Source organism: Bos mutus, chromosome 22 (assembly GCF_027580195.1).
Source record: "Bos mutus isolate GX-2022 chromosome 22, NWIPB_WYAK_1.1, whole genome shotgun sequence".
Lineage (NCBI taxonomy): Eukaryota > Metazoa > Chordata > Mammalia > Artiodactyla > Bovidae > Bos > Bos mutus.
Genome location: NC_091638.1, coordinates 37,022,733 through 37,048,784, shown reverse-complemented (window position 1 = coordinate 37,048,784; position 26,052 = coordinate 37,022,733). Strand labels below are relative to the sequence as shown.

General features: G+C 43.3%; 1 protein-coding gene across 2 annotated transcripts in view; it reads right to left on the bottom strand.

The window, feature by feature from the left end:
* ADAMTS9 (ADAM metallopeptidase with thrombospondin type 1 motif 9) overlaps window positions 1-4,839 on the bottom strand; it is a 162,907-nt gene extending 158,068 nt beyond the window's left edge. For both annotated transcript variants that reach the window (XM_005903770.3, XM_070359683.1), the window contains exons 1-2: window positions 4,707-4,839; window positions 3,733-4,133 (exon numbers count right to left, since the gene is read on the bottom strand). In XM_005903770.3, the coding sequence (XP_005903832.2) occupies window positions 3,733-4,133; window positions 4,707-4,821 (516 nt within the window). In that variant the 5' untranslated portion in view covers window positions 4,822-4,839. The remainder of the gene's footprint in view (window positions 1-3,732; window positions 4,134-4,706) is intronic.
* Window positions 4,840-26,052: the final 21,213 nt, after the last annotated feature.

Genomic DNA, 26,052 nt, shown 5'->3' with positions numbered 1-26,052 from the left:
AAAGATAAGACTTAGAGACAAGATAGTGTCAGAATAAGACAAGTATCTTATAAGAGAGTAACTGGCTTCCAGAGAAGAAGTGATTTAACAAGTTTGCTTTTACCCAGGCACCTCTCCCTATTTTCAAAACACAACTCTGGTGCTCTCTGAGCACAGAGCAAGAAACCGACTACAACATGTGAAAGCTACTAGAGATGGGCCACAAATACTGAGAAAGAATCTTGGAGCCCATCTGGTGAAGGTCTGGCATCTTTGATTATTAAAAGGGGAAACTGAGGTCCAGAGGCAGGAATTGACTTGTCCCTTTCAGTGATACAGAAGCAGCTGAATAGTTCTCCTGCTAAATCTGGAACTCAGGTACCCTGATTCTAGTCTAGTGCCTTTAAAAAACAACAACAACAACAACTTTGAAATTCTCTTTAGGAACACAGATTCAGTCTCTGGCCCATGGTTAAGAGTATGGTCAGAAGGACTGGATGGGAACTCCAGCTCTGTCACTTGCTACCTGTGAAACCATAAGCAAGTCCCCACCTCTCAAAGATTCAGTGCCCTCAACTGCAAAATGGGTTCTTTCAAGGATTGGGCTGTTGTAAGGATTTAGATGAAATAATGCACACATAAAGCACTTATTACAGTACAAGACACATAATAAGAGTTCAGTAAAAGGAATATAAATGAGGTCAAATTAATTTGTGGCTGATTCACAACACAGTTGTTTGAATGAAGAGTAACCCTTTCTTGGCTAAGGTGACCATTTATTCAAATACAGGCTGTAAGTACTTACTACAATATATAAAAGGCACTGCGGGAGAGAAATGAATTGATGCTGACCCTCCTTCCAGGGAAAGGGGATAGAACATGTGTTGCAAGAGCCATAATACAAGGGAGAGCACACTAAACATCAAGCAGGGAGAGAGGTATATGTCTGTGAAAGTGGAGAGAGATGGCAGCAGTCTGAAGGACTAGGAAGAGGTTTCCTGGGGAACAAGATACATTAGTTACACTTTGAAAGAAGGGTGTGATTTGAGCATGTGAAGCTGGTTGAGGTCACTCACCTAGTAAATCCAAGGGCCCAAAGGTTATGAGATGGGAGGGAAATGAAATGTGCAAAAACAGTTTGCCTGAAATGTAGGATTTGTGAAGCAAAGCTTGACAGATGAGACTAGACTCTGGATGTACAAAGGGGTGAGGAGGTGCAGTGGCAATGGCCTTAAGTGCCAGACGGAAGGGTTTATAGTCATTCACTAGGCAGTGGGGAGGCCTGTGCAGTAACTGAACAGGATAGCGACGTGATTTTGCACCTTGTCATCAGTAATCTACAAGCAGTGTGTGGCAGGGATTAAAGAGAAAAGACCAGGAGAAGAAGCCAGACAGAAGGATTTCTTAGACATCAGCCCTAATGAGAGAAAGAGAGAAGCAAAGAGGTCTAGAGGTAGAGTAGGGGTGCTTAGAACAGGTGAGAAACACATCTAAGAAGGAGTTCAGGGAAACTAATCACTGACCAGTGGGGTGAGGGAAGGGAGGAAGGCTGGCATGGCCCAGTCTAAAGAATGAACAATTTCCAGGAAGATTTCCTGAGAGGGCCAGGAGGAGGGCCAAGATACTACAAGTACCAAACGGGTACGGGGACATCTTTCCAAGAAAGATAAATTCCAAAAGGAAGACAAAGGGGCAAGGGCTTTGGAGCTAGATTCATTCCAGCTATAAAGGGCTACCTCGCACTATTTTTCAGATAAAATGCCAGATCTTCTGCACCCCCCTCCCCTCCAAAAAAAGAGCCAGACTGCAAATTAGGCGCAATACAAATGGACTCCTCAAGGTCTAGGGAGTTCGTCTTTCTTAAGTCCTGGCCCTCAGTTCCCTAAGAGAGTTACTACTCTGCAGTTACAAGTGCGAGTTACCACCTAAAATTGCCAGCAGAAATTAAGGTCCTGCGCAGCAAACGTTTATACCACTGCTGGGGCCACTCAGCAGGGTGTGGAGGCGGGGAGGGAGGAGGAGTAAAGGCTGTTTACAAACTTGACTTACACACGCAGCACCATCAGTAAGGTTCTGGAACTGTGGGTTACAGCCTTGGGATCTGGGCACACTCTGATGTTCTGGGTTCCAGCACCTGACTTATACCCACCCAGATCAAACAACCGTTCCAAGAACAGAAGGATTCCAGGCGTCCCGGGGCAGCGATGACTCATGCAGCACCCCCTCCCATTTCGCCAAATTGCCGTCTCCGCCCACCCCCAAACAATCTCAACGACGCACCGCGACTCTGGGAACTTTGCTGGGGCTAAAGGGGGTTCATCTTCATCCTCGCATCCCAGCAGCCTAAACCTCCCTCCTCTCAGTCTACAAGCTTGCCTCCCTTCCCACCCGACCCCTCGGTTGAGCAGTGGAGATAGATGCAACATCAACATTTGGGACTCGCGAGCCACGAACAACAGCGCGCGAAGAGGGCAGCCAAGATCCCTGGGTAAGTAGTCAAGCTTCCACTTAGAAAAGGTAACGGCGGGGAGTATGGGTGCTCTGGAGAAAAGTAATTGCATCACTGGGGAGCAGGGCACACAGCCCCTGTGCGCTGGGAGATCCTGACCCACGATAGTTTCTGCGTCAGAGCGCGTGGCAGAAACGCACGTCGCTTGGGGAAGTCCTAGAACCGCTCTCACTTGGGCCAAAACCTTACAGCGGACCCTCAAATCTCACAAAAGGGAGAGGGCAGAGATCGTGTAGGGCAGACAAGAGGGCAAGTGGGGCGGGGGGAGGGGGAAAGAGAAGGGGGCGGTGAGTAAATAAACACCGGGTAGGGGTACCAGCTTGGGTCCCCTGCTAAGTGCGTATTTTGCAACGCATGGAGGTGACTTCCGCGCCCTCTCACCCTCCCTCTCTAGAGAAATGTGCACTTCAGGCTCCCTTTTCGAATTCTCTGGCACCCCATGGGTAGTGGAAATCTCAAGAGAACTGAAATCTCTCCAAGCTCTCCCCAATATTTCTGCTTCTTGGGGCCACCCCGCCAGCAGGGTGCAGAGTCGGACTGCGACGCACCCCCACTCCTAGTTCCTTGCTGAAGCAAAGCATCTAGGACAGGCCCCGCCCTCTTCCCCGCCCCCTAAACCCTGGGCCCACCCTTCCGTTCCGGAGACCGGACCTGTTCCCTGTCAATCCAGTTCAGCCTCAGGGTTCCTGGCGCGTGAAAAAAGACCCTGAGAGAACGTGGGGACTCTAGATTACGCACCGCCCTCCCAAGACACACAGAAGGAACTCCCCGTACCCGACGCTGGGGATTCTCAGCCCACACCCCTGACTCAAGATGCACCAATAAGGAGTCGGGTTCTCCCAGTGCTCAGCTGCTCCACTCCTGGGCGGCCGAGTTTGCAGAAGGCAAGGACAAGTCTCTTGGAGTTTGGAAACCGACACCCCAGCCACCTACTGGTGTGGGGCAACACGCAGTTCAACAGTGGAGCTGAATTTGGACCCTAGAAAGCTCCGAAACATCCAGAACTCCCCCTCCCGGGACTTAGTGGAGGGGGCGGTGTCGGGTATGAGCTTCTTTCAAGTGTCAGCACACTCGCCGGAGTAGCCACCCAAAGCGTAGGACGCAAACAAGTTAGTAGCGCATGTTTAATGCTAGAGCAGAGAGACGGCGCAGTGAGGGTCCTAGGCTAGAGAGCAATTAAGTCTTCCAGAAGCGGGTGAGGAGGTGAAAGGGCAGGGCAGGGGAGGGGGCGCGCGTCCACTTACCATTCCCGAGCAGAGACTGATGACGGCCGTGTGCTCTGACTTGGTATTGACATGGCCTTTGTAGAAACAGTGCTTGAGTTCCGCTTCCTCCTCGGAATAAAACTTAGTCTGGTTCACCCCAGGTGCCCCAAGGAGGGTGACAGTGAACATTGGGGCGATAAATCCAGCATGGGCGGTGAGATTAAATAGAAATTGCTGGCCAAAGGCGGAGAGGCGGTAATGCTCCTGGGAGGAGGTAGCGGAGGAAGAGGAGGAGGCGAAGCCAGGCCAGGGGTCAGAGGCAGAGTTAATGCTTCGTCGCCTTCTTTTGAAGTGTACGTTCGTGGGAAAGGGTTCTCCGAGAGCGTTCACTCGGACGGGAGATGCGATTTCGTATTCGCTCAGGGTCTCTAATAATTTCACTGTAGAGAGAAGCAGAGGCACATGAACCAATAATATAGTTTTCTGCAAGTTTTAACTTGAAGTGTGTGTGTGGGGGGGGGGGCAGCAGGGGGGGGGGCTCTCCTAAGTTATTTTCCAGCTTTTTCCTCCCCATTCAAGTCAATCCCTTCATCTTCAGTGACTGGACAAATATTTGCTGAACACCTACTATGTATCAGAAAGTGTTAGATGCTGTCAGAGTCAGACACTGAACAAGACAAAATACATAACATGATTATAGATCCTGACAGATACCCTGAATTATGCGACGAGCTGGTGCCCCCAATTACTAACAGGTTTGGGGCCTGGCGTGGGTAAGGAGGAAGATCAGGCTAAAAGAAGGGGGCGGACGACTAAGTTCTTTCCACAGTGTCTCTTGAGAGATTGGCTGGGAATGACCTAAAGAAGGGAGAAGCTGCAAAGCGGGAGATAATTCTTTCTAGGAAAAGGAGAGGGGAGAGAGAGGCCTCCGCTGTGGGGTGTCCGCCGTCGGACACGGAGGCTAAGGAGGTGGCGACAGGGGCGGAAGGGTCCCCGTGGCCGACTCTCCTTACCTTGCCTCGGGTGCAGCCTGTCCTTGCGCACGGCCGCCGCGGCATCTGGGCTCCCCATCTCGGCCAGGTCTCGCACCAGGAGCGTTAGCAGTGTGGCCCAGGATACAAACTGCATGGTGCTCCCCACCCCTCCCCAGCCGCCCCCACCCCCCTCCCCTCCTGCCCTCCTTGGCTGCGAGGCTGCGGCTGCGGAGAGCGCGCGGAGCCCGGTGCCCGCCGCCAACTTTTGACTTTAGGAGTCGCTGAGGTCTCGCGGCGAGGGTCCCGTCTGCGCTCGGCTGAGCAACGCCGCCGCCTGCCGAGAGCTGAGCCGCTCGGGCCGCAGGAGGAGCCGGAGGAGCAGGAGGAGGAGGAAGACTGGGGCTCGGCTGCTTGGCCGCATAATGTCCAGGGAGCCGGCAGGAGAAAGCGCGGAACGTGCGCTCCGAGGCGCGCCGGGCGCCCTGTGCTGGCGGGGATAGCGGAGCGGCTTCTTGAATGGGGGGCTGGGGGGCGGAGGGGGGGCGCTACTCAAATACTCAGGTCCCCGCCTCTCGGAGAGGGGAGGAGAAAGCGGAGTGAGTGGGGACCGCCTCCTGCCACTCGGCTCCTCGGCTGCTGTGCGGTACTTGCTGCTCGCAGAGTCGCCGGGAGCGCAGGGGCGCCGAGTGCGGTCCGCCATCTCCCCGGGACGGGCTTTTCTGAGACTCCCTGCCCTGGCAAGACAGAGTAGAGAACGTTCTCCCCTTTTCCTGGCGCTCCCAGTCTCTCTCCCGTATCCTCTCTTTCTCCCTTCGGAATCTCTTCTCTCCCTCGCCCTGTCAGTCCGCTCTCTGCCCCCTTTCCCGCTTGTGGTCTCTTCTCCCCGTCCCTCTGTGCACCTCTCTAGTTCCCGCATCTCCCCCATCCCTTTTCTCTTTCTACACGGTCCCCATCTCTCTCTCTTCTCTTTCTCTCTTTCTGTCCCTGTCTCCTTTTGGTTTCTCACAAGTGAAAGTGGCCCAGCGCAGGAGCGCCTTCTCGTCCCACAGTTTCTCACTGAGGGAGGCGGTTTGGCTTCTGAGCTCCGCTCTTGGCCTCACCGCCCCAGGTCAAGCGTTTGGGAGCTGGGGTTCTCATCTGGCAGTTCAGGATGCGTTTCAAATTCATGGTCTCCTCAAAGTTTCCCAAAGCTTTTCAGTTGTGCTTGCCCCAACCTCAGACCCATCGAGAGAGAGTCTATAGCTTTCTGTAGGTCTCCGGCCCAAAAAAGGTTAAGAACTGCTCTGGGCAGCAAGAGGAGGCGGGGATTTCGGCGCCCCCAAGTGCCTCGGGTTTTAGAGATATGGGGAGCGGGGGAGAGTGAGAGGGGACTGTCATTGACTCGAGGGGAAGCACCAGTGCCTGCAGAGATTTCTCAACCACTTCCGCTTGCTTTTTGCCAGAGAAATGCTTGGAACAGTTTAAAGCTGACACTTTTAACTATACCTACCTCTGACGGGATGCATATTTTAAAGTCGGAAATTCTGCCAGAGAGGGATGGTGTGTATGTATGTGTGTGCGCATGTGTGTGTGTGAGAGAGAGACAGTGAAAGAGGTGTTTAATTCTGGATGTTTTGAACAATTTCTGTAAAAATGAATATTTGCCCCCAAGTCCCGAACCAGAGGTTCTCTGTTGCTTGGAAGGCTGGCACTCAGGGATGAAAACACCAAAGACTGCCTACTGGGGTTGGGGGTGGGGGAAGGGGGACTAAAGCAATATTCTATAAGTGTCCACTACTCTGGAAATATTAATGTAAATATTTCTCCTGATACAGGGAGAAATGACTTGGCAAGAATAGAATTTCCTAAAGAAGTTGTTAACCCAAACAGACCAATGTTGCCTTGACTGGAATTTATGATTGGTGCACACAGTGTAAAGATGGCAAAATAGAAACCCCTGTTAAGCACACAATCAGATTTTTAAAGAATAATATTTAAAACTTTCTTAAACCTTCAAGGTATTGACTAAAAGACATTTCTTCTAATACACAATCTTTCTTATCATTATGTAGTAAAAATTTCTCACAATCACAGTGTCTGAGGTTTGCTGACAGTTTAGCAGGAAACAGAAAAACATCAAGAAATCAAACTCTTAGCTGATTCCTATGGAAAATGTTCTAGGACTCCCACCATAAAATTACTCAAAAAGGTAGCATATTGCAGTATTTCCCATTAAACAATTTTCCTCTTTTTCAATTTGAATCCCTCCCGTAAAGAACTTAACAGTATAGCAATGATTATATGTAAGGACAGAGGTTTCATTGTGTGCTCTTTCTCAGTGGCTTTCTTTCTAGGACTTGGCATTAAAGGATGAACTTTTTTTATGGTTCTTTAACATTGCTCCTGATACAAATAACCATCTCTACAGCTGATAGGGACTAGAAATACAAAGTTTCTCTTGGAACTTCCTGAACTGATTAGGAGTCTGGCTTTCTGAATTTCTCATTCTCAGGGAGTTTATTCACCCTCTCTTAAGTGTTACGAGCTTACCTCTGGACTTAAATCTATAAACAAGTCTTAAAAACAAAAATCTTAGGAAGATATTTGAAATCATAATAAACGAACAGGACAACTGAGGGAGCTAAACAATTCAAGTCAAAATCTTTTGTCTGAATAATAATAATGATGATAATCAACTTTATGTGCTACCCCTTGTGCATTTAATACAACATTTAATTTTTACAGCAGCTCTATGAGGCAGGCAGGATAGTAATTCCATTTTACAGATAAGGATATTGAGGTTGAAAGAGGTAAAATAATTTGACAGATCAGATCAGTCGCTCAGTCGTGTCCGACTCTTTGCAACCCCATGAATTGCAGCACGCCAGGCCTCCCTGTCCATCACCAACTCCCGGAGTTCACTCAAACTCACGTCCATCGAGTCAGTGATGCCATCCAGCCATCTCATCCTCTGTCGTCCCCTTCTCCTCCTGCCCCCAATCTCTCCCAGCATCAGAGTCTTTTCCAGTGAGTCAACTCTTCGCATGAGGTGGCCAAAGTACTGGAGTTTCAGCTTTAGCATCATTCCTTCCAAAGAAATCCCAGGGCTGATCTCCTTCAGAATGGACTGGTTGGATCTCTTTGCGGTCCAAGGGACTCTCAAGAGTCTTCTCCAACACCACAGTTCAAAAGCATCAATTCTTCGGCCCTCAGCCTTCTTCAGTCCAACTCTCACTTCCATACATGACCACAGGAAAAACCATAGCCTTGACTAGACAGACCTTTGCTGGCAAAGTAATGTCTCTGCTTTTGAATATGCTATCTAGGTTGGTCATAACTTTCCCCCAAGGAGTAAGCGTCTTTTAATTTCATGCCTGCAGTCACCATCTGCAGTGATTTTGGAGCCCAGAAAAATAAAGTCTGACACTGTTTCCAATGTTTCCCCATCTATTTCCCATGAAGTGGTGGGACCGGATGCCATGATCTTCGTTTTCTGAATGTTGAGCTTTAAAGCCGACTTTTTCACTCTTGTCTTTCACTTTCATCAAGAGGCTCTTTAGTTCCTCTTCACTTTCTGCCATAAGGGTGGTGTCATCTCCATATCTGAGGTTATTGATATTTCTCCCAGCAGTCTTGATTGCAGCTTGTGCTTCTTCCAGCCCAGCGTTTCTCATGATGTACTCTGCATATAAGTTAAATAAACAGGGTGACAATATACAGCCTTGACGTACTCCTTTTCCTATTTAGAACCAGTCTGTTGTTCCATGTCCAGTTCTAACTGTTGCTTCCTGACCTGCATACAAATTTCTCAAGAGGCAGATCAGGTGGTCTGGTATTCCCATCTCTTTCAGAATTTTCCACAGTTGATTGTGATCCACACAGTCAAAGGCTTTGGCATAGTCAATAAAGCAGAAATAGATGTTTTTCTGGAACTCTCTTGCTTTTTCCATGATCCAGCGTCTCTGGTTCCTCTGCCTTTTCTAAAACCAGCTTGAACATCAGGAAGTTCACGGTTCACGTATTGCTGAAGCCTGGCTTGGAGAATTTTGAGTATTACTTTACTAGCGTGTGAGATGAGTGCAATTGTGTGGTAGTTTGAGCATTCTTTGGCATTGCCTTAAGGGTCCCCTAACTAGTAAGTCAGAGATATGGTTCAAATTCAGTTTCAGCGCTTTAGTCTAAGTTCATAATTATATATATATATTTATCAATGTTTTGATAACTATCATAATTATCAATGATTTACTTGTGTATAGTGAGTAAATCATTGATCTGAAATGCTGCCAAATTTTGGGGGAGTGGTTTGGGTGGAGGTGGCTAAAATCATCAAGAGAATTCCCTCAACTGTCTTTGCTATGTATGACGTATCTTTGACTCTCTTACTTCATTTTCTATTGTTAAGTATTTCATGATAATCTTAATTATCTCACTGATATTTCAGGATGTTTCTCTCAGTATCTAGTATGGGTCTGGCACATAGTAGGAACTCAAGAAATATTTATTAAATGAATGAATAAATATAAACCTCTATTTTGTTTCAGCAGTCCTAAAGTGACTTTATCATATTTAAAGAAGGCAAATATCGAATTAATGTACATAAATATGTGATATAAATAAATGATATAAATTAATAAATGATAAAACATTTATATTTGGTATCCTTTGAAGAAATTTTTGTCACCAAGTTTTTGGCTGGAAACTGGAATAACTGTTTAGAAAAGAATCACAGTTAACATGATTTTATTTTAGATTTTTGGCACATCCATTAAAAATTAAAATGTATGTGTACTGAGCCTCAAAACAACCAATAAAATGTAAATTATAAAAGAAAACGCAAAAAAAAAAAAAAGAAAAAAGAAAATGCATGTGTATGCAGTTTGGAAGTTGGTCCTATACATATAGGAATATATAAATATACCTGAATGCAGGAGGGGAGACTAGATTCTGTAATAACTGGTCCCCTAGAGAAGTCTTCCCTGAACGAAGAACATCTTGTTGAGGTCACCTGGAGTTAAGGGAAGGACAGATTTTAGCCCATTTTCTTCTCCCAAGCTTTACTGGAATTGAATGTTATTGTAGATTAAATGGGAGGTTTCTGTGGATGCTTCTTCATGAAAATTAAATCTCAGAGGAGTGATGATGCAGATGAGTCACTAGGGAGAGACAGTCTGGTCAACAGAAATGTGAAAGATGACATCACATATGACTTTGCAGAACACCAGTGAAAACAGCAGGAAGGAGATCTGAAGCAAAGCCATCTCTTTCCACAGAAAGGGAAAACCCACACCGAAAAGAGAGGCAAACACCAAGAGGCAGAAATATAATGAACTGTTTTCTGAGTAGTCAGCAGTAAGTGGCTTCAGGAATAGGTAAGTCTACGGTACTGGGTAGCATGTGTGCTTGTGTGCTCAGTCACGTCCAACTCTTTGTGACCCCATGGATTGTGACCCCGCTAGGCTCCTCTGCCTGTGGGATTTTCTAGTTTACTGGAGTGGGTTGCCATTTTCCTACTCCAGGGGATCTTCCTGACCCAGGGACGGAACCTGCATCTCCCGCATCTCCCACCTTGCAGGCAGAGCCACCGGTCGTAACTGCAGGAGACTGGAATGCTCAGGTTCGATCACTGGGTCAGGAAGATCCCCTGGAGAAGGAAATGGCAACCCACTTTAGTATTCTTACCTGGGAATTCCCATAGACAGAGGAGCCTGGTGGGCTACAGTCTATGGGGTCGCAAAAGAGTTGGACATTACTTAGCAACTAAACTATCACCATAGCAGTTCTGCTGTCTGGGTTCTGCTCTATTTTACATATGATGAAAATTAGACTCTGCAAAGTTAAATGACCCAATACAGCATTACAGAGCTAGAATGTGCTGAGTTGGGATTTAATCAGGAATCAGTTTACCTGCAAAACTTATTACCTCTGTAAATAAAAGCAGCTTAGTGACAGAAAGATGGCCATCTAATTGTTTCTGACCATTCAGCCTTTATACCTGGCCTGATGAGTATGATCTGTAAGAATATCCTTTATTTTCATTTGAAAGCTAAATCTACAGTTCTAAATAACTCCTTTTGAGCCTACATGGAATGTCCTAGTCTGGTCTTTATGATGTTCTGAGATAGTTCATGACTAGCTCATGGCAATTTTACAAAGTTATTTATGTATCAGGTGTTCCTTTCCTACTTATTGTTCCAGAAGACCATACTTTAGCTATTACCCAGGCTTTGGAGCCCCAAGTGAATCCCACTAACAATTGCTTGAGACTCTTTGGGCCTCAGATCCTTATTCTGCCTCCTTCAGTAACTGTAGAATGAGACCTCCAGACCAGGGGTTTCAACATCATAACTACAAATGATTCAGAAGTGCTCAGATTGAAACCACTCTTAAACTGAAGCCAAGTTAGAAAGCATTGCAGTCTGTGCACATACAATTTCACCATTTCCTGAAAGTCCACATTCAACTAGACAGCTGCTGCCCTTGCTAGCATGGGATCTGACAATGCTCGGATTGTTGGGAGGTGTACCAGGATGCTATATGCCTCCTGAAATCTGAACTTCTTCTGCCCTACTTTGTTTCACCCCTTTCATCTTGTTGGTGTTTGGTGTTATTTGTTAGACTTTAAACTATGTGAGGGCAACAGCAAATCGATCACCATCCTCACTGTAACCCCTTGGTGCTACCTAATAGGCACTCAATACATATTTCTTAAATGAATGAGATTATAATTATTGAACGTTGTTTCTAGTTTTCAGAGCCAGTATTTCCTTTAATTTGCAAATCATTTTCTTTCTCTTACTCTCTGTCTCACACACACACAAAGACACACATGCATGCACACATATGGAACTCCAGGAATGATGGAGGTATCATTTCTCATGGTATCATCTCATGGTATCATTACTCCTAGGAGAAAAATCCTGCTTTAATTAGAATCTTATCATGATTATTACTTTCTAGAGTAGAAATTTCCAGAGCTAGGTTTTCTCCAATGCCTACTTTAGGATTATGAGCATAGAGTAAGAGTGCATTCTCTGTATCCTTTCCATACCCTGAAAAGACAGTTATAATCACAGTTGCCTGCTTCAAAGGGGTCCTGTGAAAATGAATGGACCGAGGTGCTGGCTTAGTGGCTGGCACAGAGGAATTGATCTCTAAACATCCAAATCTGCACTCTCACCTTCTGACTAACCCACTTACTAGTTAGGAAGAGTTGGAGAAGGCAAGGGCAACCCACTCCAGTGTTCTTGCCTGGAGAATCCCAGGGACGGGGGAGCCTGGTGGGCTGCCATCTATGGGGTCGCACAGAGTCAGACACGACTGAAACGACTTAACAGCAGCAGCAGTTAGGAAGAGTGATTCCTGATTCAGTTTGACAGAGAACAGCGCTGGCCACCAAGCACTCCTTCCCCTGTTAACCTCCTTCTACTCCCATCACCAGCTTATGGGGCTTTTTTTGTTTTACTGAAAGCTACCCAGCAACTCAGTGGTAAAGAAACCGCCAGAAGGAGACTCAAGAGATGCAAGTTCGATTCCTGGGTTGGGACTATCCCCTAGAGAAAGACATGATAACTCACTCCAATATTTTTGCCTGGGAAATCCCATGGACAGAGGAGCCTGGTGGGCTATAGTCCATGGGGTCACAGAGTTGGACACCCAAAGTTGGACGTGACTGAGCACACATGTATGCATGCTACACTTCTACTGAAAAAGAAAATATGTCAGGTGTATGGTTATATTTCACTGACTGTGTATTTCTTCACATTCATCCTTGCTTTAGCTACCCTTTCAAGACTTTTTTTTTTTTTTCATTTTTAAACAGCTTTACTCTTTCTTTCTTATATTCTGCTTCAGTTCAGTTCAGTTGCTTAGTCATGTCCAACTCTTTGTGACTCCATGGACTGCAGCACGTTAGGCTTCCCTGTCCTCCTCCACCATATCTCAGAGCTTGCTCAAATTCATGTCCATTGAGTTGGTGATGCCATCCAACTATCTCATCCTCTGTCACCCCTCTTGTCCTCCTGCCTTCAATCTTGCCCAGGATCAGGGTCTTTTCCAATGAGTCAGCTCTTCGCATCAGGTAGCCAAAGTATTGGAGCTTCAGTTTCAGCACCAGTCCTTCCAATGAATATTCAGGACTGATTTCCTTTACGATGGACTGGTTGGATCTCCTTGCAGTCCAAGGGACTCTCAAGAGTCTTCTCCAACACCACAGTTTAAAAGCATCAATTCTTCGGAGGTCAGCTTTCTTTATGGTCCAACTCTCACATCCATACATGACTACTGGAAAAACCATAGCTTTGACTATACGGACTTTTGTTGGCCAAGTAATATCTCTAATTTTAAATATGGTTATCTGAGTCATGAAGATCTTTTTTGTACAGTTCTTCTGTGTATTCTTGCCACCTCTTCTTAATATCTTCTGCTTCTGTTAGGTCCATAGCTTTTCTTCCAAGGAGCAAGCATCTTCCACTTTTGTGGTTGCAGTCACTGTCCACGGTGATTTGGGAGCCCAAGAAAATAAAGTCTGTCACTTTTCCCACTTTTTCCCCATCTATTTGCCATGAAGTGATGGGGCCAGATGCCATGATCTTTGTTTTTTGAATGTTGAGTTTTAAGTCAGCTTTTTCACTCTCATCTTTCACTTTCATCAAGAGGCTCTTTAGTTCTTCACTCTCTGCCATAAAGGTGGTATATACGTATCTGAGGTTATTGATATTTGTCCCAGCAATCTTGATTCCAGCTTGAGCTTCATCCACCCCAGCATTTTGCATGATGTATTCTGCATATAAGTTAAATAAAGAAGATGACAATATACACCCTTGACATACTCCTTTCCCAATTTGGAACCAATCTGTTGTTCCAAGCCCAGTTCTAACTGTTGCTTCTTGACCTCCATACATGTCCTCAGGAGACATGTAAGGTAGCCAGGTATTCCAGTCTCTTAAAGAATTTTCTACAGTTTGTTGTGATCCACACAGTGGTGGCTCAGCTGGTAAAGAATATGCCTGCAATATGGGAGACATGGGTTCGATCCCTGGGTTGGGAAGATCCCCTGGAGAAGGGAACAGCTATCCACTCGTGTTCTGGCCTGGAGAATCCCATGAATTGCACAGTCCATGGGGTCACAGAGTGTCAGACATGACTGAGTGGCTTTCACGTTCCCGTTCACATAGTCAAAGGCTTTAGCATAGTCAATAAAGCAGGAGTAGATATTTTTCTGGAACTCTCTTGCTTTTTCCATGATCCAGCGGATGTTGGCAATTTGATCTCTGGTTCCTCTGCCTTTTCTAAAACCAGCTTGAACATCAGGAAGTTCACGGTTCGTATACTGTTGAAGCCTGGCTTGGAGAATTCTGAGCATTACTTTACTAGCGTGTGAGATGAGTGCAATTGTGCGGTAGTTTGAGTATTCTTTGGCATTGCCTTTCTTTGGGATTGGAATGAAAACTGACCTTTTCCAGTCCTGTGGCCACTGCTGAGTTTTCCAAATTTGCTGGCATATTGAGTGCAGCACTTTCATAGCATCATCTTTTAGGATTTGAAATAGCTCAACTGGAATTCCATCACTTCCACTAGCTTTGTTCATAGTGATGTTTCCAAAAACCCACTTGACTTCGAATTCCAGGTTGTCTGACTCTAGGTGGGTGATCACACCATCATGGTTATCTGAGTCATGAAGACCTTTTTTGTACAGTTCTTCTGTGTATTCCTGCCACCTCTTCTTAATATCTTCTGCTTCTGTTAGGTCCATATCATTTCTGTCCTTAATTGTGCCCATCTTTGCATGAAATGCTCCCTTGGTATCTCTAATTTTGTTGAAGAGATCTCTAGTCTTCTCCATTCTATTGTTTTTCCTTTATTTCTTTGCACTGATCACTGAGGAAGGCTTTCTTATCTCTCCTTGCTATTCTTTGGAACTCTGCATTCAGAAGGATATATATATATCCTTTCATTTCTCCTTTGCGTCCTTAAATAAGTCCAATTTAGCATTTTTTTCAAACACTGGATTTTCTTTATCTGGCAGAATATTTTACATAACCAAAACATTAGCCAGAACCCAATTTCCCCACTGAATGAACAGTTTAAAAATGTTTTTATATGGTAGAAAATATTTACATATGCAAAAATGTAATTTCCTCTGCCAGAAGATGTTTAATAGGCTGTCTATTGTAAAGGTATTAATCATAATAATGGTTAACCTTTGTGATGGCTTACTACTTCAGCTAACAATGGATTAGGTTGTAGTCAATTCTTCTGACAACCCAATTAAATAGGAATGCCATGAGCTCCACTTTGGAGAGGAAGAAATAAACACAGGATAAGTAACGGGCTCAAGGTTACACAGCTAGTGAGTAGCTAAATGGGCCTTCAAAGGTAGACTTTCTGATTTCAAGGTCTGTATTCTTAAATCACGGGCTTCCCTGGTATCTCAGTGGTAAAGAATCTGTCTGCCAATACAGGAGTCAGGGGTTTGATCCCTGGGTCAGGAAGATTCCCTGGAGGAGGCAATGGCAACCCTCGCCTGGAAAATTCCATGGACAGAGGAGCCTGGCGGGCTATAGTCCCACAGGATCGCAGAAGAGTCAGACACAACTTAGTGACTAAACAACAACAGCAAAGCTTAAAATAGCATAAATTTCGATGGTGAAGAACACAATCTCAAAGAGTAGAAATCTAGACGTCAGAAAAAATTCAGATATCAGTCCAGCCAGGCCTATAGAGGGTCTGGTTTAGGGAGTCAGTCACAAATGGTGAGGCTTCCGGATATGGGTCCAACTGGGGTTGATGAAGAGGAGGCTTTTCCAACACCCAGACCATTCAATGACCTACCTGTAAGACTGGGTCTTGTGAACACTGGTCTTCTTCAGGGGTCTCATAGCAACAATCATCCTTATAAACTCTCACGGCCCTCAGTTCAGCTCAGTACCTTTATGTTATTCAGGCTGTACTATGGTCCTTGCTATTAAAATAGCATATGGCCAGAAGGCCTGCCTTCTAGTTATAAAGTGGTTCAGGATTTGAATTCCCTGTGAGCTTATGTGGAAGCCTGCTACAAAGAAGGTCTTCAAAGAACTTTTCAAAATATCTCAGCTACTGTGACTACCAAGGACAATGGAGAGGGGCTAGAGGCAGGGATAAATAATTTCATTTTTTACTTAATGTGGAAAAACACAGATGCATTGCATGCAACAGCTTGACATGGTAATGAGATTATGTGACATCAAATCAGTGCCAGTTGGAAATGGTATATTCACCATGCACTGTCTTTGTATTAATTGGCACCAATAACAGAAAATAGGTTGCTTCCTGAAATGTAAGCCTGGCAATTAGCACCTTGTCAAGTCCCTATCAGAAGCTGGCACAAAGAAAAACGTTTGTTTTTTTTCCCCACTTAAAAACAGGTCTGACGGTACATATCAGGGAAATTCATGGCAAGCATAACTGGAATAAAGTTTAGCTACTGTTGGGCTCTGTGCTAGAGGTGCAGTTACAAACAGCAATTATACTTTGGATGTATAATTTTTTTCTGGGCACTTACCACAGTGGCGGTGGTGCCTGAATTCTAATTACAGTCAGCAACACAAATTCACCCATATACATTTTAAAAATCAGCACTTCTTATTTTGTGCTGATTGTTCAGTTCATTAATGCTGACTACAAATCTGGACCTCATGGAACTTATATTTGCTCTAAGCACCTTTTCTGACAGAGCAGAGGTAGAGAATAACTCCCTGAATGGTGACTTTGGTCCTCTTGTCCAGGAGGGATAAAGGTCCTAATAATTGAAAACAGACATAATTCAAGATCCTGTCCTCCCCACTTCACTGATCAGGTGGAAAGGGAAAGGAACCATCAAGAAACAGTAAATCCAATGAAATATTGGGCAATTATTTCAGAGTCAGAAAGAGCAGTATGTTTTAACATATAAACATGTCCAAGTTGTATTATTAAGTAAATGAGTCACAGTGTTGTTTGTGTAATTGGCTCCTAAAAACAAAATAAAAGAGCAAAATCTCAACCTGAACAGGATCTGCATAGGAAAAAAAGTCTAGAAAGAGGGATTTACATCATGCTATAACCATATGACTGTGATCTCTGAAACCAGGAATTATGGAGATCTTCCATACTTATTACATTTCAGTGATACCTACCCCCGTATTATCTGCCTTTTTTAGTAATAAGAATATATTACTTTCTTAGTGAGAACAATATTTTTTAAAAATAAAGAAACAATATATAAAGAAGATACAGTGTCATCACTACCCTCAGGGAAAAGTTTTTTCATAAATTATGCATAATGGTAGCTTTTTCTGTAACATTCAGTATGTATTTCACTATTTGAAAAGAACCTCATATATACTGATGTGATCAAACACTACAAAGAGATTTCTGATAGCTAAGTCAGGTTTTTGAATGAAATTTGACAGGAGCTTGTGATTTATATAGAAATGGAAGTGTTTGATATACAGTAACTGTGGAATTAAAACATGATTGGAGAATAATTATTGAGTCTCAGGAAAAAGTAGATGCTTACTCAGCCCCTGACTATATAAACAAGGAAGACATTTATTTATTAAAAAATATTTATTGAACACCTACTATGTACCAGGAAGACATTCATTTATTCAAAAAATATTTATTTAACACCTACTGTGTACCATGCAGTTTGCAGAGGAGCTCACAGTCCAGTGGGGAAGAGAAACACAAAATAAGTAAATAGGTGAACAAGTATATTAAGTACGCACAGTTCTTTGTAGAGGAGATTAAAAGGCATATAGTTGAGATTAGGTGGACAGAGAAAGGCTCTTTGAGATGTGCTAGATAAATGGAAGCCTTTGGCCACCTGATGCGAAGAGCCGACTCATTGGAAAAGACCCTGATGCTGGGAAAGATTGAGAGCAGGAGGAGAAGCGGGAGACAGAGGATGAAATGGATCGATGGCATCACCTGCTCAATGAAGATGAGTTTTAGCAAACTTTGGGAAACAGAAGGACAGGGAAGCCTGGTTTGCTGCAGTCTATGGGGTCACAAAGAGTCAGGCACAACTTAGCAGCTGAACAACAACATAAATAGATAGTAAGAAGGAGCCACCCCTTTAAAGAACAAGCAGAAAAATATTCTGGGCAGACAGAACAGCAGGAGAATGTCTAAGACAGTTAAAGAAGTTGAAGGGTTTCAGAACCCAAAGAGGCCCTTGTGGTTGGAGTTCTGTGAATGAGGGAGAGGGGATGGAGAGTGGGGCTATGAGCGAGTGAAACCGGAGCCAGGTGTTATGGGACCTTTCAGGTGTGGAGTTTTTATTTTACTCTAAATGTAAGAGCAAGACAGAAAATCGTTAGGCAAGACACTCCTTTCATTATGAAAAAAAATCCCTCTGGCTGCTGTGTGGACGATGGGATCTAGGAGGCTATTGTGTTGTTCAAATGAGGATGAAGGTGGCTTTAACTAGGGTGTGGGAGTGGAGGTGGCAGGATTTAGATACTGAGAAAGTGTATTTTAAACAGGACATGGTGAAGGATGTTATCACAGGGATGAGAAGGGAGGACGTCAAGAATGAGTCCCAAAGTGATTATGTAGCAATTGCTGCCTTTAATATATACATATTACAACCAGAGAGAGAATATAAAAGAATAAAAACTCACATACAATAGCAACAAAATCACTGGGGATAAAAATAACAAGGAACATACAATGCCTGTATGATACTACTTTAAAACGCTAATGAAGACTTCAGAGGTGATGTGAGTAGATGGAAGAGCACCACATTCTTAGGATGACTGAGTGTCAGTAAGGTGCCCAGTCTCCCTAAGACAGTTTATAAAATTATGGGAAACACAATATAAGTGCCAACAGTTTGTTTCTGTTATTTTTCTTTTGTTTGAGACAAAATTGAACCAACCTTTACTTGAGAACATAAATAAAAAACAGCTTGGAAAATTCTGAAAATGAGTTATGTGTAGACTCTAGTAATAATACCAAATATTACCATTCTCTGATCAAAGAATAAAACTTTCCTTTGCTTCTGAACCTAAATAAACAAAATAAAACCTTCACAAAATTATTAACCAAAAAATATACCAAATATCAAAATATAATGGAATGCCTCAGTAAATAAATATGGTGATACTAGATTATGAATGAACAGAAAACCCAATGGAAGAAACTAGAAAATCCAGAAACAGATCTCAGAGAATTTAGCTTCTGATAAGAGTTTCTGAAATTGATTGGGAAAACTTGGACTAGTCACTATGCAGTGCTAGAATGACTCGGCAGCTACGTAGTTTAAAATATTTTTAATAATAAAACTATTTTAAAGTTGGTGGTGAGGATATGGAGAAAAGGGAACCCTTGTACACTATTGGTAGGAATGTAAATTGACAGTTGGAGGTTTCTCAAAAATTAAGAGTGACCCAGCAATTCCACTCCTGGGTATATATCCTAAAAAACTCCCACTAATTCAAAAAGATACATGCACTCCAATATTTATAGCTACTTTATTTACAATTACTAAGACATGGGAACAAGCTAAGTGTCCATCAGCAGATGAATGGATAAAGAAGATGTGGTGTGTTTATACATATATACATGCAATGGAACACCACTTGGCAAGCTGGGAGTGGCGTGGGGAGCACTAGAGATGTAGGGATGCACCCTAGAGGTATGTCAGTGGGGCAGCTGGAGTTCAGGAGAGGAGTCGAGGTAAGAATAAGGATGTCTTCTCCATGATTACAGAGTCAGGAAAGACAGGAGGGCAGCGGTTCTCCAATTTGCTTTAGTATGCTTCCCAATCATCTGAAGGGCTTACCAAAACTATTCTACAGGATCCCATCCTCCAATTTCTGGTTTAGCAGTTCTAAAGGGTCAAGCCCAAGAATTCATACTTCTAAAAAATCCCATGGAGTGCTATTACTGCTGGCTGGGCACCGCACTTAGAGAACCAATTACCCAAGGCAATGAGTCGCCATTGTAGCCTCCTATTAGAATCAGACAGAAAGCTAAGGAAAAAACGAAACATCTGGGATCCACTGCATTGCAGATCATTCAAGTCAGAACCTCTGGAAAGTGGGTCTGGGCACTGGTAGATTTCAAAAACTCCCCAGTTGATCTAATGTAAGCCTGGGAAGAGAGCTTCTGACAAAGGCGAAAGATACACTGGAGAAACAAGAGAAGGCCAAGAAGGAAGACTTGAGGTTGCTTGCTTTGAAATGACCTGGAGGCGAAGAGGAATCAGAGAAGAGACTCAGGTGAAGAGACTGAGAAGTGAAGAAATGAAAGGAAAACAGGGGACCCCACACGTGGCAAGCAGTCACTAGCTGGCAGCCTCTGCTGGGATCTGGCAAAACAGATACAAATAAGACCTATGCAGCCTTCAAAGGGCTTCTTCAGAGGGAAGAACCAAGAGGCTCTTTTAAAGAAGCAGTGGCATCATCTATCCATTTCTTGATGTGTGTCTTGGAGAAATACTTGCTTCCAAGTCTAAGAATGCACGTCAAGGCTGTTCATGGCAGCACTGTTTGTCCTACTGAAGAATTGGAGACAGTGTGTTTTCAGTAGAAGGATGGCTACATTATAGAAAGTGGTGGACTTACATGACAGAACCCTGCACAGCAATGCAAAGGAGCGAACCAGCCAGACAGTAATTGGCAAGATCACGAAAAACACTGTTGAAGGGCAGAAAGCAAGCTGAGGCATGCTATTTACGGGAAAAACAACATGCATAAGTGTATTTGGGAAAATATATATAAAAAGAGGGCTGCAAGGATGCACTCAATTCATACCTGGAGAAAGGGACAGGGGAAAAATTTGAGGGTGATGAGTAGAGGGACTTCAGATTTCTCATGCTCATAATTGTTAAGACTTTTGATAAATGCACATATTTAATTTCCTCAGTGTTGTACTAATTTAAATTTTTAAAAGTCATTTACAGACGTCGGTAATTAGTAGCACATCTAAAGTTAATGTATGCATGCAGTTTAGAATTTTACCTTATGTGGGATCTTGATATAGCACTCCTGGTATCGCTTTCCTGATTTTGGGCTAATTGGAAATCTTCACTGACCACATGAAGTATTATCTCCCAACCTATTTCCTAAACTGAGAAAAGGGCAGAAACTAGAACTTCAAAGGGAAAAAGCCATTGCCTGCCTGTTACTTTTCTCTGAATTTTTCTGCCAAAGAAGCATGTTTGAAATAACATTTCAAAGATACAGACAACTTCCTTCCCCAGAGCCCTGCCTGGCAGACATTCTAGTTATTCAATTAAGGGGCTGTCCTGGAATGCAACTCTAAAAAGGCAACTGAGATTTTTATTTTGCAGGCCTCTGACTCTTAAATAGCAGGTAAACAATGCTGGGAGATTCTGGAGATAAAGATTTGGAAATCTACAGAAGTACACATTAGCCAGACCATATCTGTTACTTTCTAGACAAATGGGTACCTTGGAGTTACCTGTGTTGACAAACGTCATTGTGTCTCTGGGAAGCAATGACTTTTAAATCCTTAGATACTCATTTTCAGAGTCAGAAGACAATCTCTTTATGTACGTTTCAAGAAAGCGGGGACCGTATCTGCATCATTGCCATTGTGTCTGCAGTGTCTAGCATACAGTGCTTGGCATACAGTAGATGCTCAGTAAATATTTGTGGAATGAATGAAGCCACATAACAGAAAGATAAAAACCAAATCAGGGATGAATTCTATATAATCTTGAGTGAAAGAAACCAAACACAGAAAAGTACATCCTACATTTTCCATGTATATCTTGTTAAATACAAACACAATTAATTGGTGGTGAAAGAAAACAGTTACTTTGGTGGCGGGTAGTGCATTGGAAGGACACAGTGGGCGCTTTTAAGAAGCTGGTTATGTTCTACTGCTTGACCTTGGTGGTGATTACAGGGATGTGTTCATTTGGCAAAAATTAACTTATATAATGGTTTGCTATATATTGTGCACTTTGCTGTATGCATGTTATTATTTTTTTTAAGTTTACACAACTGAAGCAACTTGGCACACATGCAAACTAAAAGAAAGTGACTTTTTCCATTAAAGAAGTCAATGCTAAATAAAGGTATGTTAACTGGGGTTTTGAAGTTTTAATCCTTTATGTCACAGATCATGTCATCCCTGGAAAATGATTTTCTATCCCTAAACAATTTTCACTTTGTATTTCTGAAGAGGAAATATGTAACATCACCTCCAAAGCTTAAAGGCTTAGCTTGCCGTTTTCTAAGGTATTTGCTTTTCCTTATCAGAATTCAGCTGATGGTCAAACAGCTGCTGCAGGACTGCAGGCAGATCTGCTATTAGGTTTTTAGCAACTATTCTTCTTCCTGCCCTTAGTCTTTTGAAATTTTTGACCTCTTGAACAGTCGAGGAATAAAACCAGAAACTTCAGAGATGAGCAATCTGGGGTAAATATATGATAGATCCCACCATTTAATAACCACCGGACTCACTAAATTTTCTAATTTTTTTCTTTGCTTTCTCTCCCTTATTCTTTTTTCTTTTTAAAATTTTATTTTATTTTTAAACTTTACAATATTGTATTGGTTTTGCCAAATATCGAAATGAATCTGCCACAGGTATACATGTGTCCCCCATCCTGAACCCTCCTCCCTCCTTCCTCCCCATACCATCCCTCTGGGTCGTCCCAGTGCACCAGCCCCAAGCAGCCAGTATCGTGCATCGAACCTGGACTGGCGACTCGTTTCATATATGATATTATACGTATTTCAATGCCATTCTCCCAAATCATCCTCTGATAATAACAAAGACATTAAAAAAGTCCTTGAACCTAGTAATTCAAAAGTTTAACTTAAACACATTCCCTTTTTGTTGTTGTTCAGTTGCTAAGTCATGTCTGACTCTGCAACCCAACGAATGCATCATGCCAGACTTCCCTGTTCTTCACTATGTCCCGGAGTTTGCTCAAACTAATGACCACTGAGTCCGTGATGGCATCCAACCATCTCATCCTCTGTCACCCCCTTCTCCTCCTGCCCTCAATCTTTCCCAGCATCAGATTTTATTTTCTTGGGTTCCAAAATCACTGTGGACAGCCTCAAAATTAAAAGATGATTGCTCTTTTCCAATGAGTTGGCTCTTCACATCAGGTGGCCAAAGTATTTGAGCTTCAGTACCAATGAATATTCAGAATTGACTTCTTTTAGGATTGACTGATTTGATCTCCTTGCTGTCCAAGGGTCTCTCAAGAATTCTGCAGCTCCACAATTTAAAAGCATCAATTCTTTGGTGCTCAGCCATTTTTGTGGTCCAACTCTCACATCCGTACATGACTACTGAAAAAACCTTAGCTTTGACTACACAGATCTTTGTTGGCAAAGTGATGTTTCTGTTTTTCAGTACACTGTCTAGATTTATCATAGCTTTTCTTCCAAGGAGCAATCGTCTTTTAATTTTGTGGCTGTCCACAGTGACTTTGGAGCCCAAGAAAATAAGATCTGTCACTTTTTCCCCATCTATCTGCTATAAGGTGATGGAATCAGATGCCATAATCTTCATTTTTTGAATGTTAAGTTTTAAGCCAGCTTTTTCACTCTGCTCTTTCACCCTAATCAAGAGGCTCTTTAGTTCCTCTTTGCTTTCTGCCATTAGAATGGTATCATCTGCCTTTGTGAGGTTGTTGATAACTTCTCCAGCAATCCTGATTTCAGCTTGTGATTCATTCAGCCTGGCATTTCACATGATGTACTCTGCCTATAAATTAAATAGGCAGGGTGACAATATACAGCCTTGACGTACTCCTTTCCCAATTTGGAATCAGTCCATTGTTGTTTCATGTCTGGTTCTAACTCTTGCTTCTTGACCTGCATACAGGTTTCTCAGGAAGCAGTTAAAGTGGTCTGGTATTTCCATCTCTTTAAGAATTTTCCACAGTTTGTTGTAATCTGCACAGTCAAAGACCTAGTGTAGTCAATGAAGCAGAAGTAGACGTTGTTTTGGAATTCCCTTGCTTTTTCTATGATCCAACAGATGTTGGGAACTTGATCTCAGGTTCCTCTGCCTTATCTAAATCCAGCTTGTTCTTCTGGAAGTTCCTGGTGTTGAACCTACTGTTGAACCTACTGTTCAACAGCCTCTCTTGAAGAATTTTGAGCATTGCCTTGCTAGCATGTGAAATGGAGTGCAAACGTACTGTAGCCTGAACATTCTTTGGCATTACCCTTCTTTGGGATTGAAATGAAAACTAACTTTTCCAGTCCTGTGGCCACTGCTAGGTTTTCCAAATTTGCCGGCATATTGAATGCAGCACTTTAACAACATCATTATTAAGGATTTTAAATAGCTCAACTGGAATTCCATTACCTCCACTAGCTTTATTCATAGTAATGCTTTCTAAGGCCCACTTGACTTCACACTCTGACTCTAGGTGAGTGCCCACACCACTGTGGTTATCCGGGCTTTTGTATACTTCTTCTGCGTATCCTTACCACCTCTTCTTAATCTCTTCTGCTTCAGTTCAGTTCAGTTCAGTTCAGTTACTCAGTTGTGTCCGACGCTTTGCAACCCCAAGAATTATAGCACACCAGGCCTCCCTGTCCATCACCAACTCCCGGAGTTAACTCAAACTCACATCCATCGAGTTGGTGATGCCATCCAGCCATCTCGTGCTCTGTTGTCCCCTTTTCCTCCTGCCCCCAATCCCTCCCAGCATCAGAGTCTTTTCCAATGAGTCAACTCTTTGCATGAGGTGGCCAAAGTACTGGAGTTTCAGCTTTAGCATCATTCCTTCCAAAGAACACCCAGGGCTGATCTCCAAAGGACTCTCAAGAGTCTTCTCCAACACTACAGTTCAAAAGCATCAATTCTTCAGAACTCAGCTTTCTTCACAGTCCAACTATCGCATCCATACATGACCACTGGAAAAACCATAGCCTTGACTAGACCGCCTTGCTGGCAAAGTAAGTCTCTGCTTTTGTATATGCTATCTAAGTTGGTCATAACTTTCCTCCCAAGGAGTAAGCATCTTTCAAGTTCATGGCTGCAATCACCATCTGCGGTGATTTTGGAGCCCCAAAAAATAAAAGTCTGACACTGTTTCTACTCTTTCCCCATCTATTTGCCATGAAGTGATGGGACCAGATGCCATGATTTTAGTTTTCTGAATGTTGAGCTTTAAAGCCAACTTTTTCACTCTCCTCTTTCACTTTCATCAAGAGGCTTTTTGGTTCCTCTTCACTTTCTGCCATAAGGGTGGTGTCATTTGCGTATCTGAGGTTATTGATATTTCTCCCGGCAATCTTGATTCTGGCTTGTGCTTCCTCCAGCCCAGGGTTTCTCATGATGTACCCTGCACAGGAGTTAAATAAGCAGGGTGACAATATACAGCCTTGCCATACTCCTTTTCCTATTTGGAACCAGTCTGTGGTTCCATGTCCAGTTCTAACTGTTGTTTCCTAACCTGCATACAGGTTTCTCAAGAGGCAGATCAGGTGGTCTGGTATTCCCATCTCTTTCAGAATTTTCCACAGTTTATTGTGATCCACACAGTCAAAGGCTTTGGCATAGTCAATAAAGCAGAAATAGATGTTTTTCTGGAACTCTCTTGCTTTTTCCATGATCCAGCGGATGTTGGCAATTTGATCTCTGGTTCCTCTGCCTTTTCTAAAACCGGCTTGAACATCTGGAGGTTCACGTATTGCTGAAGTCTGGTTTGGAGAATTTTGAGCATTACTTTACTAGCATGTGAGATGAGTGCAATGGTGCGGTAGTTTGAGCATTCTTTGGCATTGCCTTTCTTTGGGACTGGAATGAAAACTGACCTTTTCCAGTCCTGTGGCCACTGCTGAGCTTTCCAAATTTGTCGGCATATTGAGTGCAGCACTTTCACAGCGTCATCTTTCAGGATTTGAAATAGCTCAACTGGAATTCCATCACCTCCACTAGCTTTGTTCATAGTGATGCTTCCTAAGGCCCACTTGACTTCACATTCCAGGATGTCTGGCTCTAGGTCAGTGATCACATCATCATGATTATCTAGGTCGTGAAGATCTTTTTTGTACAGTTCTTTTGTATATTCTTGCCACCTCTTCTTAATATCTTCTGCTTCTGTTAGGTCCATACCATTTCTGTCCTTTATTGAGTCCATCTTTGCATGCAATGTTCCCTTGATATCTCTAATTTTCTTGAAGCAATCTCTAGTCTTTCCCATTCTATTGTTTTCCTCTATTTGTTTGCACTGATCACTGAGGAAGGCTTTCTTATTTCTCCTTGCTATTCTTTGGAACTCTGCATTCAAATGGGTATATATCTTTCCTTTTCTCCTTTGCCTTTTGCTTCCCATCTTTTCACAGCTATCTGTAAGGCCTCCTCAGACAGCCATTTTGCTTTTTTACATTTCTTTTTCTTGGGGATGGTCTTGATTCCTGTCTCCTGTACAATG